Source organism: Zeugodacus cucurbitae, chromosome 2 (assembly GCF_028554725.1).
Source record: "Zeugodacus cucurbitae isolate PBARC_wt_2022May chromosome 2, idZeuCucr1.2, whole genome shotgun sequence".
NCBI lineage: Eukaryota > Metazoa > Arthropoda > Insecta > Diptera > Tephritidae > Zeugodacus > Zeugodacus cucurbitae.
Genome location: NC_071667.1, coordinates 15,211,624 through 15,231,664, shown reverse-complemented (window position 1 = coordinate 15,231,664; position 20,041 = coordinate 15,211,624). Strand labels below are relative to the sequence as shown.

Sequence of the window (20,041 nt, the reverse complement as noted above, 5' to 3'; positions counted from 1 at the left end):
AGTTGGAAAATACCTATCGAAATACTGAAGAACTCATTCTAACTGAGATGCTTAATATGGTTCTACCTAGACCCGCAACACTGTAACATTGTAATACCAAATCCGATGATTCAGTTGTAGGAGTAGGTTACATTTAGCTTATTGAAGTTCCACTCTATGGCTTTCCTTTTTTGTACATAAGAGCCAATATTACAGATCCGGAGAACAACTGGGGTTTTGTAGGAAGTCTTCACATTTATTATGCGGGTCATAATAGAAAATACGGTTTCCCAGCTTTGGCTCAACAATAGCTTTGCTTTCCTAAAGACTGCTCACAAAACGAGGTCTGACGCCTTGCCGAAATTATAAACAACCCTGCAAGACGGGTATTTTTCAGCTAACATGTTACAGCTGTGTTACTCTAAACATTAGCAAAAATTAATTTGTCTGTTACTTTTGTTCGAAGCGTGGGAAAGAAGTAACACTATGCCCCAACTCGTTCAATGGTCTTCTCACTCTATCCAATTACATTTTGCATAAGTGGTCCCGTTCTACGATAACACTTATACTTGCCTCCTATTGGTCAAGTTTTGACAACTTACCGTCTGTTAATGGCATCATATATTTTCATGTTTGGCATGTTATATATATGTTACCTCTGCTGAAGCATATGTTAGCACCTATGTTACCCCTATGTTATTCAGAACAGATGTATTTGTTACCGAACGGGTCATTGTTTTGGTTAGCAGTTTGTTACCTATATTTGTTATATCTTTCCGCTAACAGGTAAAAACAATTCATTTTTTTTTTTGTTTTTTAATTTATTTTATTACATTTTCAATCATTACAAAATCAAATATGTAGATAGTACAATCTTATAAACTTAAACAGTTTAAGCTATTATTAATTTTTTACATTTGCAAGTTATTAACATTAAAATTATATTTATATATAAATTATTATAATTATGCAATTTATGTTCTAATTTAACAATTCAAATGATATATAATCTTATTTTATTCTTAATCTACATATATGTATGTATTTTAACATTGTTGGCGAAATAAAGCCCTGTCGTCCTGTGGTCCTTGCAGGAATAGCAGGAACAAATATAATATATATATTGTTGCCTGGAAAATAAGAAAAGTATTAGCTGATTTATATATGCAATTAATTATCTCCATAATATCTACATAATAAATTATCTACATAATATGCTTAATAGATTATGTGGATTATTGTATTATATTGCATAAACGAAAATATTAGTATAAAATGTTATTAAATATAACTATCAATTGTAACCATAAATATCAATTATGATATGAAGGCACACGACTGTTTTGGTTCAACTTAAAAGATGGTATAGATTATATTTCAAATTTTAGCCGCAATGGTCATCCGACTGACCATTCGGTCATGCGATAATTTGAATTGAAATCTTGATGCCCAAATAAAACTTCGTACACGCTACTATTCGCAATATCAGATTATATTATAGATTGGCAAAACCGCACAAATACAAAAAAATAAAAAAGAAACTTAAGTAAAAAATAATACTTGCAACATTTATTCACAGCACGGAAGGACATTGGGATTTACACACTTTCAGAAGAGATTTCAAAAAAAATATACTTTATCTACAGGGAAGCGAAAATATAGGTAAATTTCTAAATAAATTGCGAGAGTATAAAATGTTCGGTTGCACCCCAACTTAGCCTTTCCTTACTTGTTCTTCTTATATTTAGCACTTTTCTTTTAATATTATGATTATTTAATTTAGCACTTGAATTTTTGCATATTATCATTTTATATTTAACCATTGAGGTTAATATGTTCGGCATTCTGCAAACGAGCAGATATGCTGACATTCAAACGCACATATTCAAATGAGTTGAGTACCAACCGCTTGTATATCCAATTCATTTCTTTTTTTCGCTTTTTACCTACACACTTTATATATAAAGCTAATTAATTATGGAGGATGGGACCATGTGTAGAAGTTCACGCAAGTGAGGAAAGTTTTTGATTGTCATTCACTTGGGAGTGGCCAGAAACGATTCTTCTCCACATGGTTCAAGCAGCTCACGACTTCCGGTTTTAGACCAAGTATCCTCTGGGTAGCCAACAGACATCCGTTTGAAGGCGAGCTAAAGTGGGAAGGCGAAGCCCGCTTATGCGGTTGTGCGTAGGGTTTGGGACCCACCACATAAAAACACCCCCCAATGAAAAATCTACGAAAGCCTCGGATGAGACACCCCCCTTTTGATGACGACCCCTGCAAACGTTTTAAGGATAATGATATAAGGGCATGCACCTGGAATGTCCGGACCCTTAATTGGGAAGGTGCCTCTGCCCAGCTGGTTGATGTCCTCATACGACTCAAGGCTGACATCACCGCCATCCAAGAAGTGCGATGGACGGGACAAGGACGGAAGAAGGTGGGTCCTTGTGACATCTACTACAGCGGCCATATAAAGGAGCGCAAATTTGGTATTGGATGTGTGGTGGGAGAGAGGCTCCGTCGCAGAGTCCTGGCATTCACCCCGGTGGATGAACGTCTTGCCACAATCCGCATCAAGGCGAGGTTCTTCAACATATCGCTGATTTGCGCCCACGCCCCAACGGAAGAGAAGGACGATGTGACCAAAGATGCTTTCTATGAGCGCCTAGAACGCACCTATGAGCGCTGCCCCCGCCACGATGTAAAAGTCGTGCTTGGTGATTTTAACGCCAGGGTGGGTAAAGAAGGTGTCTTTGGCACAACAGTCGGAAAATTCAGCCTCCATGACGAAACATCGCCAAACGGCCTGAGGCTGATCGACTTCGCTGGGGCCCGAAATATGGTCGTCTGTAGTACCAGATTCCAGCATAAGAAAATACATCAAGCTACTTGGCTGTCTCCTGATCGAAACACGCGGAACCAAATCGATCACGTTGTGATAGACGGAAGACATGTCTCCTGTGTTTTAGACGTGCGTACGCTCCGAGGACCAAATATAGACTCGGACCATTATCTGGTCGCAGCGAAGATACGCACCCGCCTCTGTGCAGCAAAGAATGCCCGTCAACAAACACAAGGAAGGTTCGACGTCGAAAAGCTGCAATCGCAACAGACAGCCACGAAATACTCTACTCGACTTGCACTCCTGCTCTCTGAGAGCACTCATCAGCATCTCGGTATAAGGGAACTGTGGAACGGCATCTCAAACTCACTGCGTACCGCTGCAGCCGAAACAATTGGTTTTCGGCAACGACAAAAAGCAAGCTGGTACGATGAGGAGTGCCGTCTCGCAGCGGAGAGAAAACAGACTGCCTACCGCGCAACGTTGCAAACGACCACAACACGTGCGGAATGGGATAGATACCGAGAGCTGAAGAGGGAAGCGAGACGCATCTGCAGACAAAAAAAAGAAAGAGGCCGAAATGCGTGAGTACGAAGAGCTTGAGAAGCTGGCAGACAGAGGGAATGCTCGAAAATTTTATGAAAAAATGAAGCGACTTAACGAAGGTTTCAAGACCGGAGCATCCTCATGTAGAGACCAAGGTGGTAATCTGGTAACCGATGTCCAGGGCATACTGGGATTATGGAGGGAACACTTCTCCGACCTGCTGAATGGCAGTGAGAGTACAACACCAGGAGATGGCGAACCCGATCCCCCAATCGATGACGATGGAACAGATGTTCCATTACCCGACCATGAAGAAATTCGAATAGCAATTACCCGCTTGAAGAACAACAAAGCAGCGGGGGCCGATAGATTACCGGCAGAACTATTCAAATACGGCGGCGAAGAACTGATAAGGTGCATGCATCAGCTTCTTTGCAGAATATGGTCGGAAGAAAGCATGCCTGACGATTGGAATCTCAGTGTGCTCTGCCCAATCCATAAAAAGGGAGATCCCACAATCTGCGCCAATTACCGTGGGATCAGCCTCCTAAATATCGCATACAAGGTTCTATCGAGCGTACTGTGTGAAAGACTAAAGCCCACCGTCAACGAACTGATTGGACCTTATCAGTGTGGCTTTAGACCTGGAAAATCGACAACTGACCAGATATTCACCATGCGCCAAATCTTGGAGAAGACTCGTGAAAAGAGGATCGACACACACCACCTTTTTGTCGATTTCAAAGCTGCTTTCGACAGCACGAAAAGGAGTTGTCTTTACGCCGCGATGTCTGAATTTGGTATCCCCGCAAAACTAATACGGCTGTGTAAATTGACGTTGAGCAACACCAAAAGCTCCGTCATGATTGGGAAGGACCTCTCCGAGCCGTTCGATACCAAACGAGGTTTTAGACAAGGTGACTCACTATCGTGCGACTTCTTTAACCTGATGCTGGAAAAAATTATAAGAGCTGCAGAGCTAAACCGAGAACCTGGCGTACGCCGATGATATTGATATCATCGGAAGCAACAACCGCGCCGTTTGTTCTGCTTTTTCCGCATGGATAAGGAGGCGAAGCGAATGGGTCTGGAGGTGAATGAGGACAAGACGAAATATCTCCTGTCATCAAACAAACAGTCGGCGCATTCGCGCCTTGGCTCCCACGTCACTGTTGACAGTCATAACTTCGAGGTCGTAGATAATTTCGTATACCTGGGAACCAGCATCAACAATACGAACAATGTCAGCCTGGAAATCCAGCGCAGAATAACTCTTGCCAACAGGTGCTACTTTGGACTGAGTAGGCAATTGAACAGTAAAGTCCTCTCTCGACGAACCAAAATCAAGCTCTACAAGTCGCTTATCATTCCCGTCCTGCTCTACGGTGCAGAAGCTTGGACGATGTCAACATCAGATGAGACGACACTAGGAGTTTTCGAGAGGAAAATTTTGCGCAAGATTTATGGTCCTAAGAACATTGGCAACGGCGAATACCGCAGACGATGGAACGATGAGCTGTACGAGTTATACGACGACATTGACATAGTTCAGCGAATAAAAAGACAGCGGCTACGCTGGCTAGGTCATGTTGTCCGAATGGACGAAAACACTCCAGCCCTGAAAGTGTTCGATGCAGTACCCGCCGGAGGAAGCCGAGGAAGGGGAAGGCCTCCACTCCGTTGGAGGGACCAGGTGGAGAGCGACCTGGTTACACTTGGGATCTCCAACTGGCGCCGAACTGCGAAGGAGAGAGAGAGATGGCGCACTATCGTCGATTCGGCTATAACCGGCTAAACGGTTGCAACGCCAATCACAATTAATTATGATAATATTAAAATAACTTACATTTTCTTTTGTATAAAATGAAGTTCCGGTCGTTGTCTTTGCTTTGATTTTGCCTGCAATTTTATTAAAATTTATTAGTAAAAACACACAAATTATTAGATAAACACAAATCACACTTACCTTTTAAAATTAATTCTTTTATATATCTCCTCTATAAAAAACAAATCAATTAATATTAACAATAAAATTTAACCAAAAAGTAACCTTACCTCTTCAAGCCCAAATTTTTTATAAAATGGCCAAATTGCCGCTTCAATTTCAGTTTTTCTTTTTTTTTTAATGTAATATATGTCTTCTTTTAGCATGTTATTATATCAATATGCTTACAGTGGCAATATTTTTTCTCGTTCTAACTAAAGCTTTCTCCAATTCAATTCTAATTGTAAACAAATGTAAGTGTTGTAATTGTATGTGTAAACAGCTGAAAAAAAGTTTGATTGTGTTTGTGCAGTTTGTTACCTCCGTCTTGCAGGGAAGTTGTGCAAGTTAAATTTCTGCAAAAATTTCCACCAATTACCGAAATACACAAAACTAAAAATAAATATTTTGTCTAGCATTTAACTGTAAATATTTAAATAAACTGTTCACTACAGAATTGATAATAACCGACACCGGTTTTGAGAGTATAAAATAATGCGTGAATGTGACTTGAGCGTAGTTGACAGCTTTACTTCAAGCTAAACGCACGAACCGTAAAACTAATATATCGCCATATTTCTCAAGATGTTTTCATTCGCCTTATTACTGCTAGTGGCCGCTACCAGCGCAAATGTTGCCTCCATTCCCGCAGATTCTTATGTCGTTTCAGTTCAAATATCCGACAACTCTCTCTGTAGTGGCGTTCTAATTAACAAGAATACAGTTCTCACATCGGCGCAGTGCTTGGCTTTCTACGATGCCGATCAATTGGTCGTTGCTATAAATAACGGCACTCAAATCTTCAAAACTAAAGCACACTCATTCAAGTCAGATTTCGATTTCGTTACAATGGAAAATGATGTCGCCGTTTTGAAGTTGGCGCAATCAGTGAAAACCCGTTATGTAAAAATGGCGAGTAAACCACGTAAAAGCGGTTCCAGCGGTGTGGTCGTAAACGCAAATTTACTGCAGGTACCTGTGAGCATAATAAACTACCAAGAATGTGCTTCGGGAAAATACGTATACAGCGAAGAAGAAGTGTTCAGTACGATGGTATGCGGTCTGGTGAAAGAAGAAAATGCTTGTGTCGGGCGAGCGGGAAGTCCTGTTATCTCCAAAAATAGATTGGTTGGTTTGGTTTCTTGGGGTGGTTGTGGCAACAACGGCAAGCCAGCCGTGTTTAGCGACATTTTATCGTTGAGATCTTGGATTACAGAAACCGTAAAAAAATTGTAGAATAAATAACATAAATTTGCAATCCCAAATAAACGCAGTAAATTGTATGAAATGTGTATTTAATAATAATATTACTAACCTGTCAAACTATTATTTGTTTCCTAAATAAAAACTATTGGACACCTAAGATGAATTCAAATAGACAATCAATGAACTGTAGTTTTTCTAGAATCTTACATATTACTTATTGAAGTTTTTTTTTAGATCTCCCTTTTGCTGCTCTCTAAAATAACTAAATCATAGAATGGCTAAGGCGCTGGTTAGGCCAATTAGTAATGGAAGACGATGTGGAAAGCTCCTTCGATTCGGGACTCATGGGTTGAAAAGGGAAGCAAGGGCGCCCGCGCATTCAATGGAAGGACTAAGTGTCTGTCTGCACTTATGATGTACAACTGGCTTCACAAAGGATAGAGGCAACTGTCAAAGTTTTGTGTTCTCGGCACAGACCATCCGTGAATTTGGTTATTATAGCACTCGTAGTTTATAAGATACATGCCATTGTACCAAACTGCTTTACATTCATAGCTTATTATGAGGCTTAGTTATAGTATTATGTGGTTTTCACTTAACGCCATTTTGTAGGCATGGTAATGGGCCAACATCCCGATTTCAACTCGTCTCGTCATTTTGATAAAAATAACTTGTCAATCGTTTTATAAAGGGTGATTTTTTAAGAGCTTGATAACTTTTAAAAAAAAAAAAACGCATAAAATTTGCAAAATCTCATCGGTTCTTTATTTGAAACGTTAGATTGGTTCATGACATTTACTTTTTGAAGATAATTTCATTTAAATGTTGACCGCGGCTGCGTCTTAGGTGGTCCATTCGGAAAGTCCAATTTTGGGCAACTTTTTCGAGCATTTCGGCCGGAATAGCCCGAATTTCTTCGGAAATGTTGTCTTCCAAAGCTGGAATAGTTGCTGGCTTATTTCTGTAGACTTTAGACTTGACGTAGCCCCACAAAAAATAGTCTAAAGGCGTTAAATCGCATGATCTTGGTGGCCAACTTACGGGTCCATTTCTTGAGATGAATTGTTCTCCGAAGTTTTCCCTCAAAATGGCCAAAAATTCGACGTTGTGGCAGATCGTTCGGCTTCAGTTCTTGCACGAGCTGTATTTTATACGGTTTTACACCAAGATCTTTGCGTAAAATCTTCCATGTGGTCGAATAACACAAACCCAATTGCTGCGAACGGCGACGAATCGACATTTCACGGTCTTCAGCCACACTCTCAGAAACAGACGCAATATTCTCTTCTGTACGCACTGTACGCATTCGTGTGGTTGGTTTAATGTCCAATAAAGTAAACTGAGTGCGAAACTTGGTCACAATCGCATTAATTGTTTGCTCACTTGGTCGATTATGTAGACCATAAATCGGACGTAAAGCGCGAAACACATTTCGAACCGAACACTGATTTTGGTAATAAAATTCAATGATTTGCAAGCGTTGCTCGTTAGTAAGTCTATTCATGATGAAATGTCAAAGCATACTGAGCATATTTCTCTTTGACACCATGTCTGAAATCCCACGTCAAATACTAATGCATGAAAATCCTAACCTCAAAAAAATCACCCGTTACAACGTTTAAATTTGTTTAGTTTTCTAAATAAAATAATTTTGTATTACTAAGCCAAGCCCACGTAATGGTGTTATTCAGATTAATAAAATATATGTATATTTATATAACTCTATAATCAACTATTGTAAGAAACTTACAGTGCCACAACATGCACCGTTTTCCGGTTACTACCGATCTACCTTAATCTACCATAATCAAACAAAGAGAAAATATTGTGTTTCATAGATCTGACGTAAACAGTATGAAGTTGAAATCTTTTTTCAAATTACTTATGTTTACGCATCCAAAATGTAATGTTTATACTGGTCTTCTTCTTCTGATGTTTAAAGTTTGTTTTGTTTTACCTCCGGGGATTCTTAGCACCCTCGATTTGCCGAAGACTGAGGGCCACAGTTGTTATTGTATTATCATTGTCATATGATATGCTTGGAAGTATACTTCAGTGGTGTCCCCTTGCCTTCTGAAGGGTTTAATGTTTTCCATGCTTACACATTTATAAAGCGAACCACTTGATATAAGTACAGACGCCCGCTCTGAGCCGTAGTTATGGCAACAGACGCTGATACGTTGTGGATTGCTTTTAGCTTCGATATTCACCATCACGGTTACCGGCATGGGTGGCCCTGCTGGTAGCTACGCTACCGCCTCATTACGTCAAGATAGCAAATTTCCGACGGGGTCAGTGTGTGATATTTACACATATTAATAAAATCAGCCCATTATTTACGATGGATCCTATGGATTTACATAGATACAGATTTAAAACCGATCGATTAGTGGCTTGACGATTTTAACGGTTTTTGTTTTGAGTTAATTAAGCCAGTGAGAACACGCGACAAAAGCGTGTACGTATCGTTGGTATAGTTTATTTCGAAATTAGTTACGTTAGTGCGAAGCCATTTGATATAACAGCTGTTGTATGTTTACAAATAAAAGTTGCTTAGCTATTTAATTTGCAAATATTGGTTTAAACTGAGCTAAATAAACAGCTAATCTACGTACTATTTAAAAATGTATGAAAAAGTTCCAAAAACTCTGAATTAAGATCAAGTCGTAGTAAAGTAAAAATTGTCAGGTTATTAACTTAACAAATAGTAATTTTCAACGTATAGCTTTATAATATAATAGCTCTTTTGCGTTTTACTACGCAATGCGTCTTTTTCACGAGTACCATCAACTCGTCTACCAATGATTATTACGCCTCATTTATAGATATGTCAATCTTCGTTAGATAATGATGAGAGTTCGCAACAAATTATCGCTCACTAGGTAATAGCGAAAAACACAAAGAATCGTATCCAGGGCAGTAAAATGTTTCGTATTGATCTTAAATCATAAAATTTAGGGACACATACATTTCTTTAAAGAGGAGTAATCCGCAATAAACTTTATAAGACATTGCTTCGAAACTTATTGGAGCTTGATACTCGGCTTCCTCCCCTCAATAAAATTGGTCTGCTCCAATACCCAGCTGAGTGATGTATTAGGTATATCTTATTTTTAAAGGTAATTACTGAATATTTATACTATAAATCGCCACATGTTCCATAAATTTCGATATCTCTGCATTTTCAGAAAATCATTATAGAAACTCAAAAATATTCTTTTAAAGTTGAAAATCAATAGGTTATAGCGTATTTGTTTAATTCTAAATAAGTTCGTCATAATAAATAAATTCATATTTTCCTATTTGGGTCCGAAGAAGCGCATCCGATCTCATTGCAATTCGGAGGATAAAGAGCGCACTATGAAAACGAAAAGCAATAAATCTCATGCTGGAAAAGAGTTTTAAGTTTCTTATTGGTATTTTATTAAATATTTAAGCAGATTTGAGTTTCGGAAGATATTTATTTATTGGAAAGCTTGGTATTACCATAATCGAGTAATTATTAAAATCTGATTTATAGTTCAATTTGATACAAACATTTACATAAGTGAATAACGCAATCCTAGATATTTCAAATATTTAACACACCATTTCGATGCATAGATAACGAAAAAAGTAAGTACAAAATACTTCGCTTCATTAATGGGTTCGCCGTTATCTGTTTGTCTAACGGAAATTTTTAATTCATCAGTTAAAAAAAACTTATAGTAGGTGTTGTTTTGTTTGTCTCAATTTATTTAAGTACTTATAATATATTTTTGGCATATTTATTTATTTTTAGTTGACAGTGAAAATAATATTATTTAAAAATATTTTTTTTTTTAATAAAAATAATTACCACATCAATATTCACATTCCTTACTCACACGCTACTTATAAATTGTTAAACATTTCGAATTTTATTTCAGCAATTAAATTTATCCATTGACAGATCTTTCAATTATTGCTTAATTAAAATCTAACAAGTTGACTAATCAGCAAATTGATTTAATACACTCTTATGAGACTAGGTATGCCATAACCATAAATGAGAGAATGCATACTTATTGGTTGGTGTCGTTAAAATACTTCAGAATACCAATTTCTGTTCTATATTTAGCTCTAGAGTAATTTGGTGACGAAAATGCTTGAAATAGCTTAGGCAAGGCAAGCAAATGAATAGATACGAGTTTATTGATAAATTAGAGTGGATTGAACACGGATCTAACATGTGATGTATTTCTATTTGAATAGCACTCTTCAAGTGTGATTTTTATCGCCCACTGCTCCCCTGCTTTCTTACAAATAAAAAATGTTATATATTCGTAAATATTTCTACTCACATCCGGTAACTTGTTGCCAAAAAGTTAGTGATGTTGAGCTGAGAACTATTTCGATGGATTGTATTACATAAAAAATAGCTAAATATTGATGTTGCATTAAATATTTTTAAACAATTTTAGTTATGTTCACATAGAAACTCCATTTTTTATTTAATATAAAACACTGACCCACCATAACACTTCGCACTCAAATCTAAAGTCCGTTTATATTACGACTTTTTTACGACGCTCGAGAAATTACTAATTATCCTTTCAAATTCATTTATGGTTTTCATCATAAGATTCCTTACGGAAGTCCTCCGCTCTTGGTTTGTTTTATTATGCTTAACCCTTTCATGCCCGAATTAAAATGGGCGGAACTAACAATTTTTTATGACAGATATATCTTAGTCTTAACTCAAATATGAAGTGATAAAAATTTCAAAGTCCTATGTATCCTGGTTCGTTAGTTACAGGATGTTGCCCATAGGCACAAATTAAGTTATTATAAATAAACTAAACACTTTTCCCATGAAATTTTTTTTAAATAACTCTCTTATCTTTACTTATTTATATAGTTCACTTTGCTTTAAAATAAAACAATTATTTTTATGTTTTTGAACACTTTTTGTATAACCACTTCAGTAAAACCTTTTTCGCGAAACGATTCAAATAAATGTGTTGTCATTCGTTATTGTTATGTATTCTCTTCAGCAATTCCGCTTTTGTCTCTTACCTATCGTCTAAGAATAATCAACTCAAAATTCTTAAATCTTTTACGCTTTCAAGTGAACCGGATGAACCGAGCTTGACAAAGAAAATCTGCCGCTAAGTACATATGACTCCACCACCAACACAAGTAAGTCGCAGATCTCTGTGGAAACACATTGCGAACTAAAAGCTTACAGAGTCATTCACTACCACCAACACTTGTAGTGTGCATCGGCTTTATAAATGGTTGCAGCGAGTAGAAGAAGAATTAGTAAAATCATTCATTTGATTAATGTTGACAGGCTTGTGAGCATCAGGCTTGCAGCGCTCATCGATTTATTAAGCAAATAAGAAAAAAGAGAGAGCAGTTCCAGCAACCTTAAAGCCGTGGATGCAACGACGGTGACGATTTCTTCTGTTATGCTTGTTTAGATCTCTGTGTGTGTGTGTGGGTACGTACGCTTGAATGACTTTCGCAAAAGCACAATGCGAGTGAGTGCAACAAATTTGAAATCATTAAAAACCAGCTTGTTTGGCTGCCTGCAGAAAATGTACAAAGCACGCGAGCAGTGAGTAGATGAAAAATGCAAAGCAGTAGAAAATTAAAACGTAAAATACTGCATTCGAGAGAAATCAAAGCTTTAACGTGATTTGCTTTAGCATCTTACTTCCTGCAGTCGTTTTGTTAACTCATATACTTGTAGGCAGCGAGATAACGGTTGCTGTTGGTGAAAGCGATTTTTTCTTCCACGAATTTTTAATCAAAGAAAAAAGAGTTGACAGGTGACACAGACTTTGAATGCCAGTTGAAAATAAGAAGATAGATTGTAGCATTCTGTTGTTGTTTTTGTAGGCTTTGTGCGATGCGCACAAAGTCATTCACTTGAATGAGTGCAAAATTTTCAAGTAAAAGGTAACAATCTCTCTGCGGAGTATAACAGGAAATTCTCATTTCCGGTCGAAGTGGCAACAAGTGTACAAAAACCACTGGCGCGGCAATGGCTCCCGCTCAAGGTAAGACTGAGCTGATGAATAAATTAAGAGCGAAGCGCTTGCACTCGGTGAAGACGAGTAGTTCTAGTTCTAGTACAAGTTTGTGAGTTTGTCAGTTGGTGGTGTGGTCACGCAATTGGTCCCACTGCGTTACTTAACGTTCACCATCACCGACTGGTTACTGGTGGGTGGTGAGTCCTTCATGCTATTAAGGACAATTACTTGTTGCCACCAGACATTGTAGTAAATTTTAAATCAAAGCTGTTGTCAGTATTTTGCAGTAGTAGGCTACACTGTGTACCTGCTGCCAAATTAATGAGTTATCAGCGCCGTACAGGCGTTCGGTGTATAATACATTATAACACTTTATACTGTTCTATAACTCTCTGTTACAAGTAGTTATGTGCGTGTGTGTGTCTGCATTGCACTGGATTACTTGCGGGCTAAGCGACACGGTACTTCATGTTGGCGCATACTTTTAGGCGCCACAACAACCAATTGATGACGGCCGTGAACAACAGTTACACTCACTCATTCATACGACCAGCAGCTAAAGCCGCAAAACGATAGCTATACAATTACCAACAAAGTGCCAAGCTCTATTTGCCATTTATAGCCAAGTGGTTGATGCTGGACCGGGCGTAAAACGAATGATAAGGCAAGGCACAAAACGGTAGTGAGGCATCAGATAAAACTACAAAAACGTGATAGTGGTTTGCTAGCAGTGATGCAGCTGTTGCAAGCAATCTAGATAACTACTTATGAGTTGGCTAAGTGCAAAAAATTTGTCGTATTCCATGAGAAAGCACGACAATGCCACCCGAGCAAAAATATTTCGGTCTAATTCCTACAATTAAATCAAAATGAAAAGAAAAATAAATAAAATAGATGAAATTCCTAAAAAAAGTATATAGTAAACCTGTACTTGAGTCTTCTAACACGCCAAAATATTACATAGATTGCCCAAATTAAATTCTTAATCAAAGCAACTGTCTAATTTACATACACGTATATATATTTGTAGTAGGAACCGCTTACGCGATTATAGCCGAATCTACCATGGCGCGCCATTCATTTCTTCTTCTTGCTTTCCGGCGCCAACTGGAAACACCAAGTGCACCCAGGTCACTTTCCACTTGGTCTTTTCAACGGAGTGGAGGTCGTCCTCTTCTGCGGCTTCCTCCAACGGGTACTGCATCCAACACTTTCTGGAGCGTTTCCATCCATTTGAACAACATGACCTAGCCAGCGAAGCCGCTGTCTTTTTATTCACTGAAATACGTCAATGCCGTTGTATAACTCGTACAGTTCATCACTCCATCGTATGCGGTATTTGTCGTTGTCAATGATTAAGGGACCATAAATCTTCCGCAAAACTTTTCTCTCGAAAACCCCAAGAATCGTCTCATCGGATGTTGTCATCGTCTGCGGTTCTGCACCATAAAGTAGGACGGGAATGATGAGGGACTTGTAGAGTTTAGTTTTTGTTCGTCGAGAGAGGACTTTAGTTTTCAATTGCCTACTCAGTCCAAAGTATCACCAGTGGTAAGAGTGATTCTGCGTTGGATTTCGAAGTTGACATCATTGGTTTTGTTAATGTTGGTTCCCAAGTAGACGAAACTATCTACGACTTCAAACTTATGACTGTCAACACTGACGTTTACACACACACCTATTCATAAATGAATGCAAATACATATATATATGCATATATTCATATACTAGCACGCTTACTCTGCATATTGACTACCTGTTATGTGTTTAACCTCTGTCGCATATGCGCTAATTTTTATTTTGCCCTTTTCGTTTGCTCAATGAATATTCAGTGAATTTTTGGTTTTAACTAAAACTCACGCATACCTATGCCACAGTTCAGTGTATGGCACGGCCAAATGTATACATACATACTTTGTATGCAACAGGATCTTCACTGACGACAGCGCGAGCAGCAGCAACATCAATGCCAAAGCAAGAAGACATCCGTCTATGTCAGCTCATAAGCGTCAAGCGGAAAATATGTAATTTTCATATATATGAATAGTTGAAAATAGCAAATAGTAGAATAATTTAATAAGACCACTGGCAAATAGTAGCAGTATGATTACAGTTAGTGGAGATTGCACTGTGAGAAATTTAAGATTTTCATTAGATGTAGTGCAACGAGATTTCGTTCAATTAGAGACTTAAAAGTGCATATTTCTGTTTCTAATTCTTCTACCTATAAGTAGAAAATATATATGCATGCATATATTGTTGTAAAAACATGTAAATGGAATAAGCAATCATATGTCCGAATGACTGATGATTATTACACCACAGTCGAGTATTCACACCATACAATAAAATTGTAAAACATTCCTCTAGCAACACTGCTTTAAATATTTTATGTGAAAATTTTGTTAAAAAACTTAAATAAAGTTCATATAAAGATTACAAAAGTCAATAAGCATATACTTTAAGCAATTAAATTTCATTATTAAGCAAATAAGTGAGCATTCACAAACAATTTAAATTAATGACGCGGAAAAGTTGCCAACATTAAATAGTTAAAAAAATCATTAATTCGTTGAGGTCCTTCCATCAAAAAATTGCGCCACACCCCCCTTATTTTGCTTACGAAATCAATAATGGTTGAATGATTTGATTTTCCAACACTCGAAATGTCCAATTGAATGCAAAACAAATCATCGCTCAATCATTATCTGAGTGACGTTATAATAGATATCAAATTATCGACAGCACAAATAAATGCCATTTCATGTCCGTTTTTTTTTTGTTTTTCTTCGATAGCGTTATTTATTTACTATTAGCGCTGGACCATGAGTGACCGCTGAACCATCACTGTTACGGTTGATAAATTAAACCTTCGTCGGAAAAGTCGAAAAGTTTTAGGTAAATGAAAAATCATCGTTTTTATTGCCATTCATAGCGGTTACAAGGGAGAACCCCCTAAATGAACAATGCAACTGTAAGCAAAATAAAAAGTTCAAGCCATTTGTTTTATCGATTAGGATAATTTCGATTCTATTGCTTTTTAAGTTTCGTTAAGATTTATGTTTTCCTAATATGTTTGCTTGTGTCCCCATCATATTAGGTGAGTATCAACAGCTTTGATAGGAAATAGCTTAATTTATTGCGCCTTAAGTTAGGTACGTCGAAAAACGAAAGTGTACATTTTATTTGAGTTTCGATTGGTAATGTCATTTCAGCGTTTATTACCGTAATCCCTAGAGAATTGTCGTGCCGATGTTAACTGTAATCATAGGTTTAGACATGCGTGTGTTTAAATAACAATTTTATCTATTATTTACAGTAAATGTGAAAATGGTGGACAGGTAATGTAGTGAGCCATAAAATGTTAAGAAATTAAGCTAAAAATACAAACAAGTACAAAAAAAATGTATATAGCTACTATTATATTTACTCTATTTATTGCTAGCTTATACACTGCAGCTAAGCGCCAATTCGTCACCGCTTGACTAAATCATAGAGGTAATTGGATACAGTTATGTCCAGTTCGAACTACATTTTGTTGTCAATGTTGCAAATGTTTGAAAAGCGTGAAAATTAAAATTATTATCTTAACTATCTCTTAAAATTATTCGAGTCACCTGAAACCGGTTTCTAACCGTTCGTATGAATATTAACCGATTAATACTATTCGAACAGACGTAACATTGTGACCATTCGATTAGTCATTTTACTACGATTATTCGAATAGTTGTTCTGCTGCGACTATTCGAATAGTTGTTCCACTACGATTATTCGAATAGTTGTTCTGCTGTAACTATTTGAATAGTTGTTATACTAAGATTATATAATTTTTTTTTAAATCCAGCAACTTTTGATTTTTGTTTGTTTTTATTTCTGAAAATATAAATTGTGCGCATTTTTCGTGAGTTTCACTTTTTTCGATAAAAATAAAAATTTAATGAACTTGCACTATTCGAATAGTCGACAATAAACGATTAACCGAATAGTCGGAAATAAGCGGTTAATCGAATAGTCGACAACTTACGACTATCCGGAGAATGCAAACCGAATATTATTATTCGAATAATGCCCTATTCGGTTAATTATTATTCGATAAGTCGAATACCCAGAGCTCTAATATCTTGCTAGATACATATATATGGTTAAAAGCTAACCATAAACATTCTGCTAACAGGAGAACAATTGTTATGTCGGGTATAAAGGAACTTGAACTTTCGACTTTGTGCAATTTCTTGTTAATAAAAATTTTAATATTTTATATATATATTATTCATAAATATATTTGTTTTATATTGCAATTCATCAAATCAGTTCGTCTTCTTACCTTGATATTTGCAAATTTAACCTTAAATTTATTTATTTTGGTTTTATGTTTCACACACAACCGTTGGGAGAATAATACTACAACACAACGTATAACAAGTGAGGAGATTATAAAGGATATTTTAATGTGGCTATTCATTCATTTACAATTATTTTAATTGCTGCCAGAGTGAAGATAAGATAAATTGATCAAGCATTTTATTTCCCTTTAACCTTCATAGCGGACTAAACAGCGTGACATAAGCGATAGTGATTAATGACAGCTCCTTTTCGACATTGACATTTCTGCAGAAATGCTGATAAAGGGTGATTTTTTAAGAGCTTGAAAAAACGCATAAAATTTGCAAAATCTCATCGGTTCTTTATTTGAAACGTTAGATTGGTTCATGACATTTACTTTTTGAAGATAATTTCATTTAAATGTTGACCGCGGCTGCGTCTTAGGTGGTCCATTCGGAAAGTCCAATTTTGGGCAACTTTTTCGAGCATTTCGGCCGGAATAGCCCGAATTTCTTCGGAAATGTTGTCTTCCAAAGCTGGAATAGTTGCTGGCTTATTTCTGTAGACTTTAGACTTGACGTAGCCCCACAAAAAATAGTCTAAAGGCGTTAAATCGCATGATCTTGGTGGCCAACTTACGGGTCCATTTCTTGAGATGAATTGTTCTCCGAAGTTTTCCCTCAAAATGGCCATAGAATCGCGAGCTGTGTGGCATGTAGCGCCATCTTGTTGAAACCACATGTCAACCAAGTTCAGTTCTTCCATTTTTGGCAACAAAAAGTTTGTTAGCATCGAACGATAGCGATCGCCATTCACCGTAACGTTGCGTCCAACAGCATCTTTGAAAAAATACGGTCCAATGATTCCACCAGCGTACAAACCACACCAAACAGTGCATTTTTCGGGATGCATGGGCAGTTCTTGAACGGCTTCTGGTTGCTCTTCACCCCAAATGCGGCAATTTTGCTTATTTACGTAGCCATTCAACCAGAAATGAGCCTCATCGCTGAACAAAATTTGTCGATAAAAAAGCGGATTTTCTGCCAACTTTTCTAGGGCCCATTCACTGAAAATTCGACGTTGTGGCAGATCGTTCGGCTTCAGTTCTTGCACGAGCTGTATTTTATACGGTTTTACACCAAGATCTTTGCGTAAAATCTTCCATGTGGTCGAATAACACAAACCCAATTGCTGCGAACGGCGACGAATCGACATTTCACGGTCTTCAGCCACACTCTCAGAAACAGACGCAATATTCTCTTCTGTACGCACTGTACGCATTCGTGTGGTTGGTTTAATGTCCAATAAAGTAAACTGAGTGCGAAACTTGGTCACAATCGCATTAATTGTTTGCTCACTTGGTCGATTATGTAGACCATAAATCGGACGTAAAGCGCGAAACACATTTCGAACCGAACACTGATTTTGGTAATAAAATTCAATGATTTGCAAGCGTTGCTCGTTAGTAAGTCTATTCATGATGAAATGTCAAAGCATACTGAGCATCTTTCTCTTTGACACCATGTCTGAAATCCCACGTGATCTGTCAAATACTAATGCATGAAAATCCTAACCTCAAAAAAATCACCCGTTAGTAAACCAACAATTAATGCACAAGGTAGTGCACAACAGGGATTGTAGTGATTTTGAAATAGGAAATGAGCAACAAGTAGGAGAGGGTTAAGTTTGTGGATAACCGAGTAATCTACATAGGATAAAATCTTAGCATATTTGAGTCAAACTGGCTTATATGAATAGGTTAGCGAACGATTCAAATGCTTTTGGCATTTAATGTGAATTTGAGCGATGAGAGACAATAGAAGTGCTTGAATAATATTCATATAATTAATTTTTAATCGTGAGCTGTAAATAGGACACACTATACTCAACATTCAGCATATTGGTAAAAAAATGGTATTTTGTACTAAAGCTCAAAGTGGAAAAAAAATCTTGGTCAGAAGCAAAACCTCGTGATAATGGAAGGCCATCTTTCTTTATTTCTTTAAGTCAAACCCATTAAAACTCGGCGTTTAACTGAAATAAATTCAGAAAATTATTAAGTTATCTGGTATCATGTCTTAAGGCATTTAGAAAGCCCTCACAAACACGTTTCTTCAATTATTGATTTAATATATTTGTATAAAAATGCCGCACGAATTAAGAATTTACTACCGTGTTAATAAAGAAAAGCAAAACATTTCTCATACTTCAAATAAAGCAAACCCAAGTATATTAAGCTCTAGCAACACTACACCCAAATAAAAATAAGCCCAAAATGCAATAAATAAATTTAAAGTTCTTATCAAAGCGAATTAATCTACAATTTATGAGCTATTAATTACGCATACTCCATTGTTCCAAGGCATAAATTAAATCCCACTCGGAAAAAGTGTATGTACAATAATAAATGATTTAAGTAGCGATAAACATGCAAAACGACAAATTGCAAAAAAGCTTATAAAAAATAAAATCATAATTTTAAACCGTGGAATATACAGCACCAAACTAACCAGAGGATAAAAATATCACAATTCATGCCACGCCGGGAAACCAAATACCTACACATACACTCGCACATATATCCGCTTAAAGCATACCTCAGTGCGCTTCCGCAGCGTTGATTCCAGACGACATCGGATATACAGGTATGTTATAGCTGCGCCGCTTAAACTTACACCTGAGTTTGTGTGCTTATGCTCTAGTGGCAGAGCATTGCAGAGATACGTCCAAGGTATAAATGTTGATAGAAGGAACGCGCTCATTCCGGCACGCACATAATAACAGCTTATCACACGCCTCTGACGTGCAGCGATGTAAGTGCTCATAGCAGAAAGGTGAACAAAAATGCAAAGAGAAATTCGAAGAAAAAAAATAAAAGCCCAACAATAGAAAGAACACAGCAAAAATGGCAAGAAATGAAATGATGAACGCACAAAATCAACGGCAAAAAATTGCTTTCCTTTACAACATTAACCAACAAAAAATTATGTACGAGTAGATGCGAGCGAAACACTGCGCCGGCAACATGCCTAAGTAACGGTGCTTGCATGTGTGTGTGCGTATTTGCTGGCGAAAGGATGCGGCAGACGTTGTAAGCGGCATGTCGTTGTTGTGTCGTGTCAGCATCCTTTGACGCAATAGGAATCTTCCGACAGTGA

The 20,041-nt window shown here is 37.3% G+C and overlaps 2 protein-coding genes across 2 annotated transcripts in view; one reads left to right on the top strand and one right to left on the bottom strand.

The window, feature by feature from the left end:
* LOC128924111 (uncharacterized) overlaps positions 1-20,041 on the bottom strand; it is a 521,511-nt gene that overhangs the window by 321,253 nt on the left and 180,217 nt on the right. The window lies entirely within an intron of this gene.
* Positions 5,858-6,643, top strand: LOC128924112 (trypsin-like). The gene has a single exon (XM_054235901.1). The coding sequence runs from the start codon at positions 5,941-5,943 to the stop codon at positions 6,589-6,591; it is 651 nt and encodes a 216-aa protein (XP_054091876.1). The 5' UTR covers positions 5,858-5,940; the 3' UTR covers positions 6,592-6,643.

Excerpts from the sequence above, each read along its gene's own strand:
- LOC128924112 (XM_054235901.1), top strand. The coding sequence starts at position 5,941 with ATGTTTTCATTCGCCTTATTACTGCTAGTGGCCGCTACCAGCGCAAAT.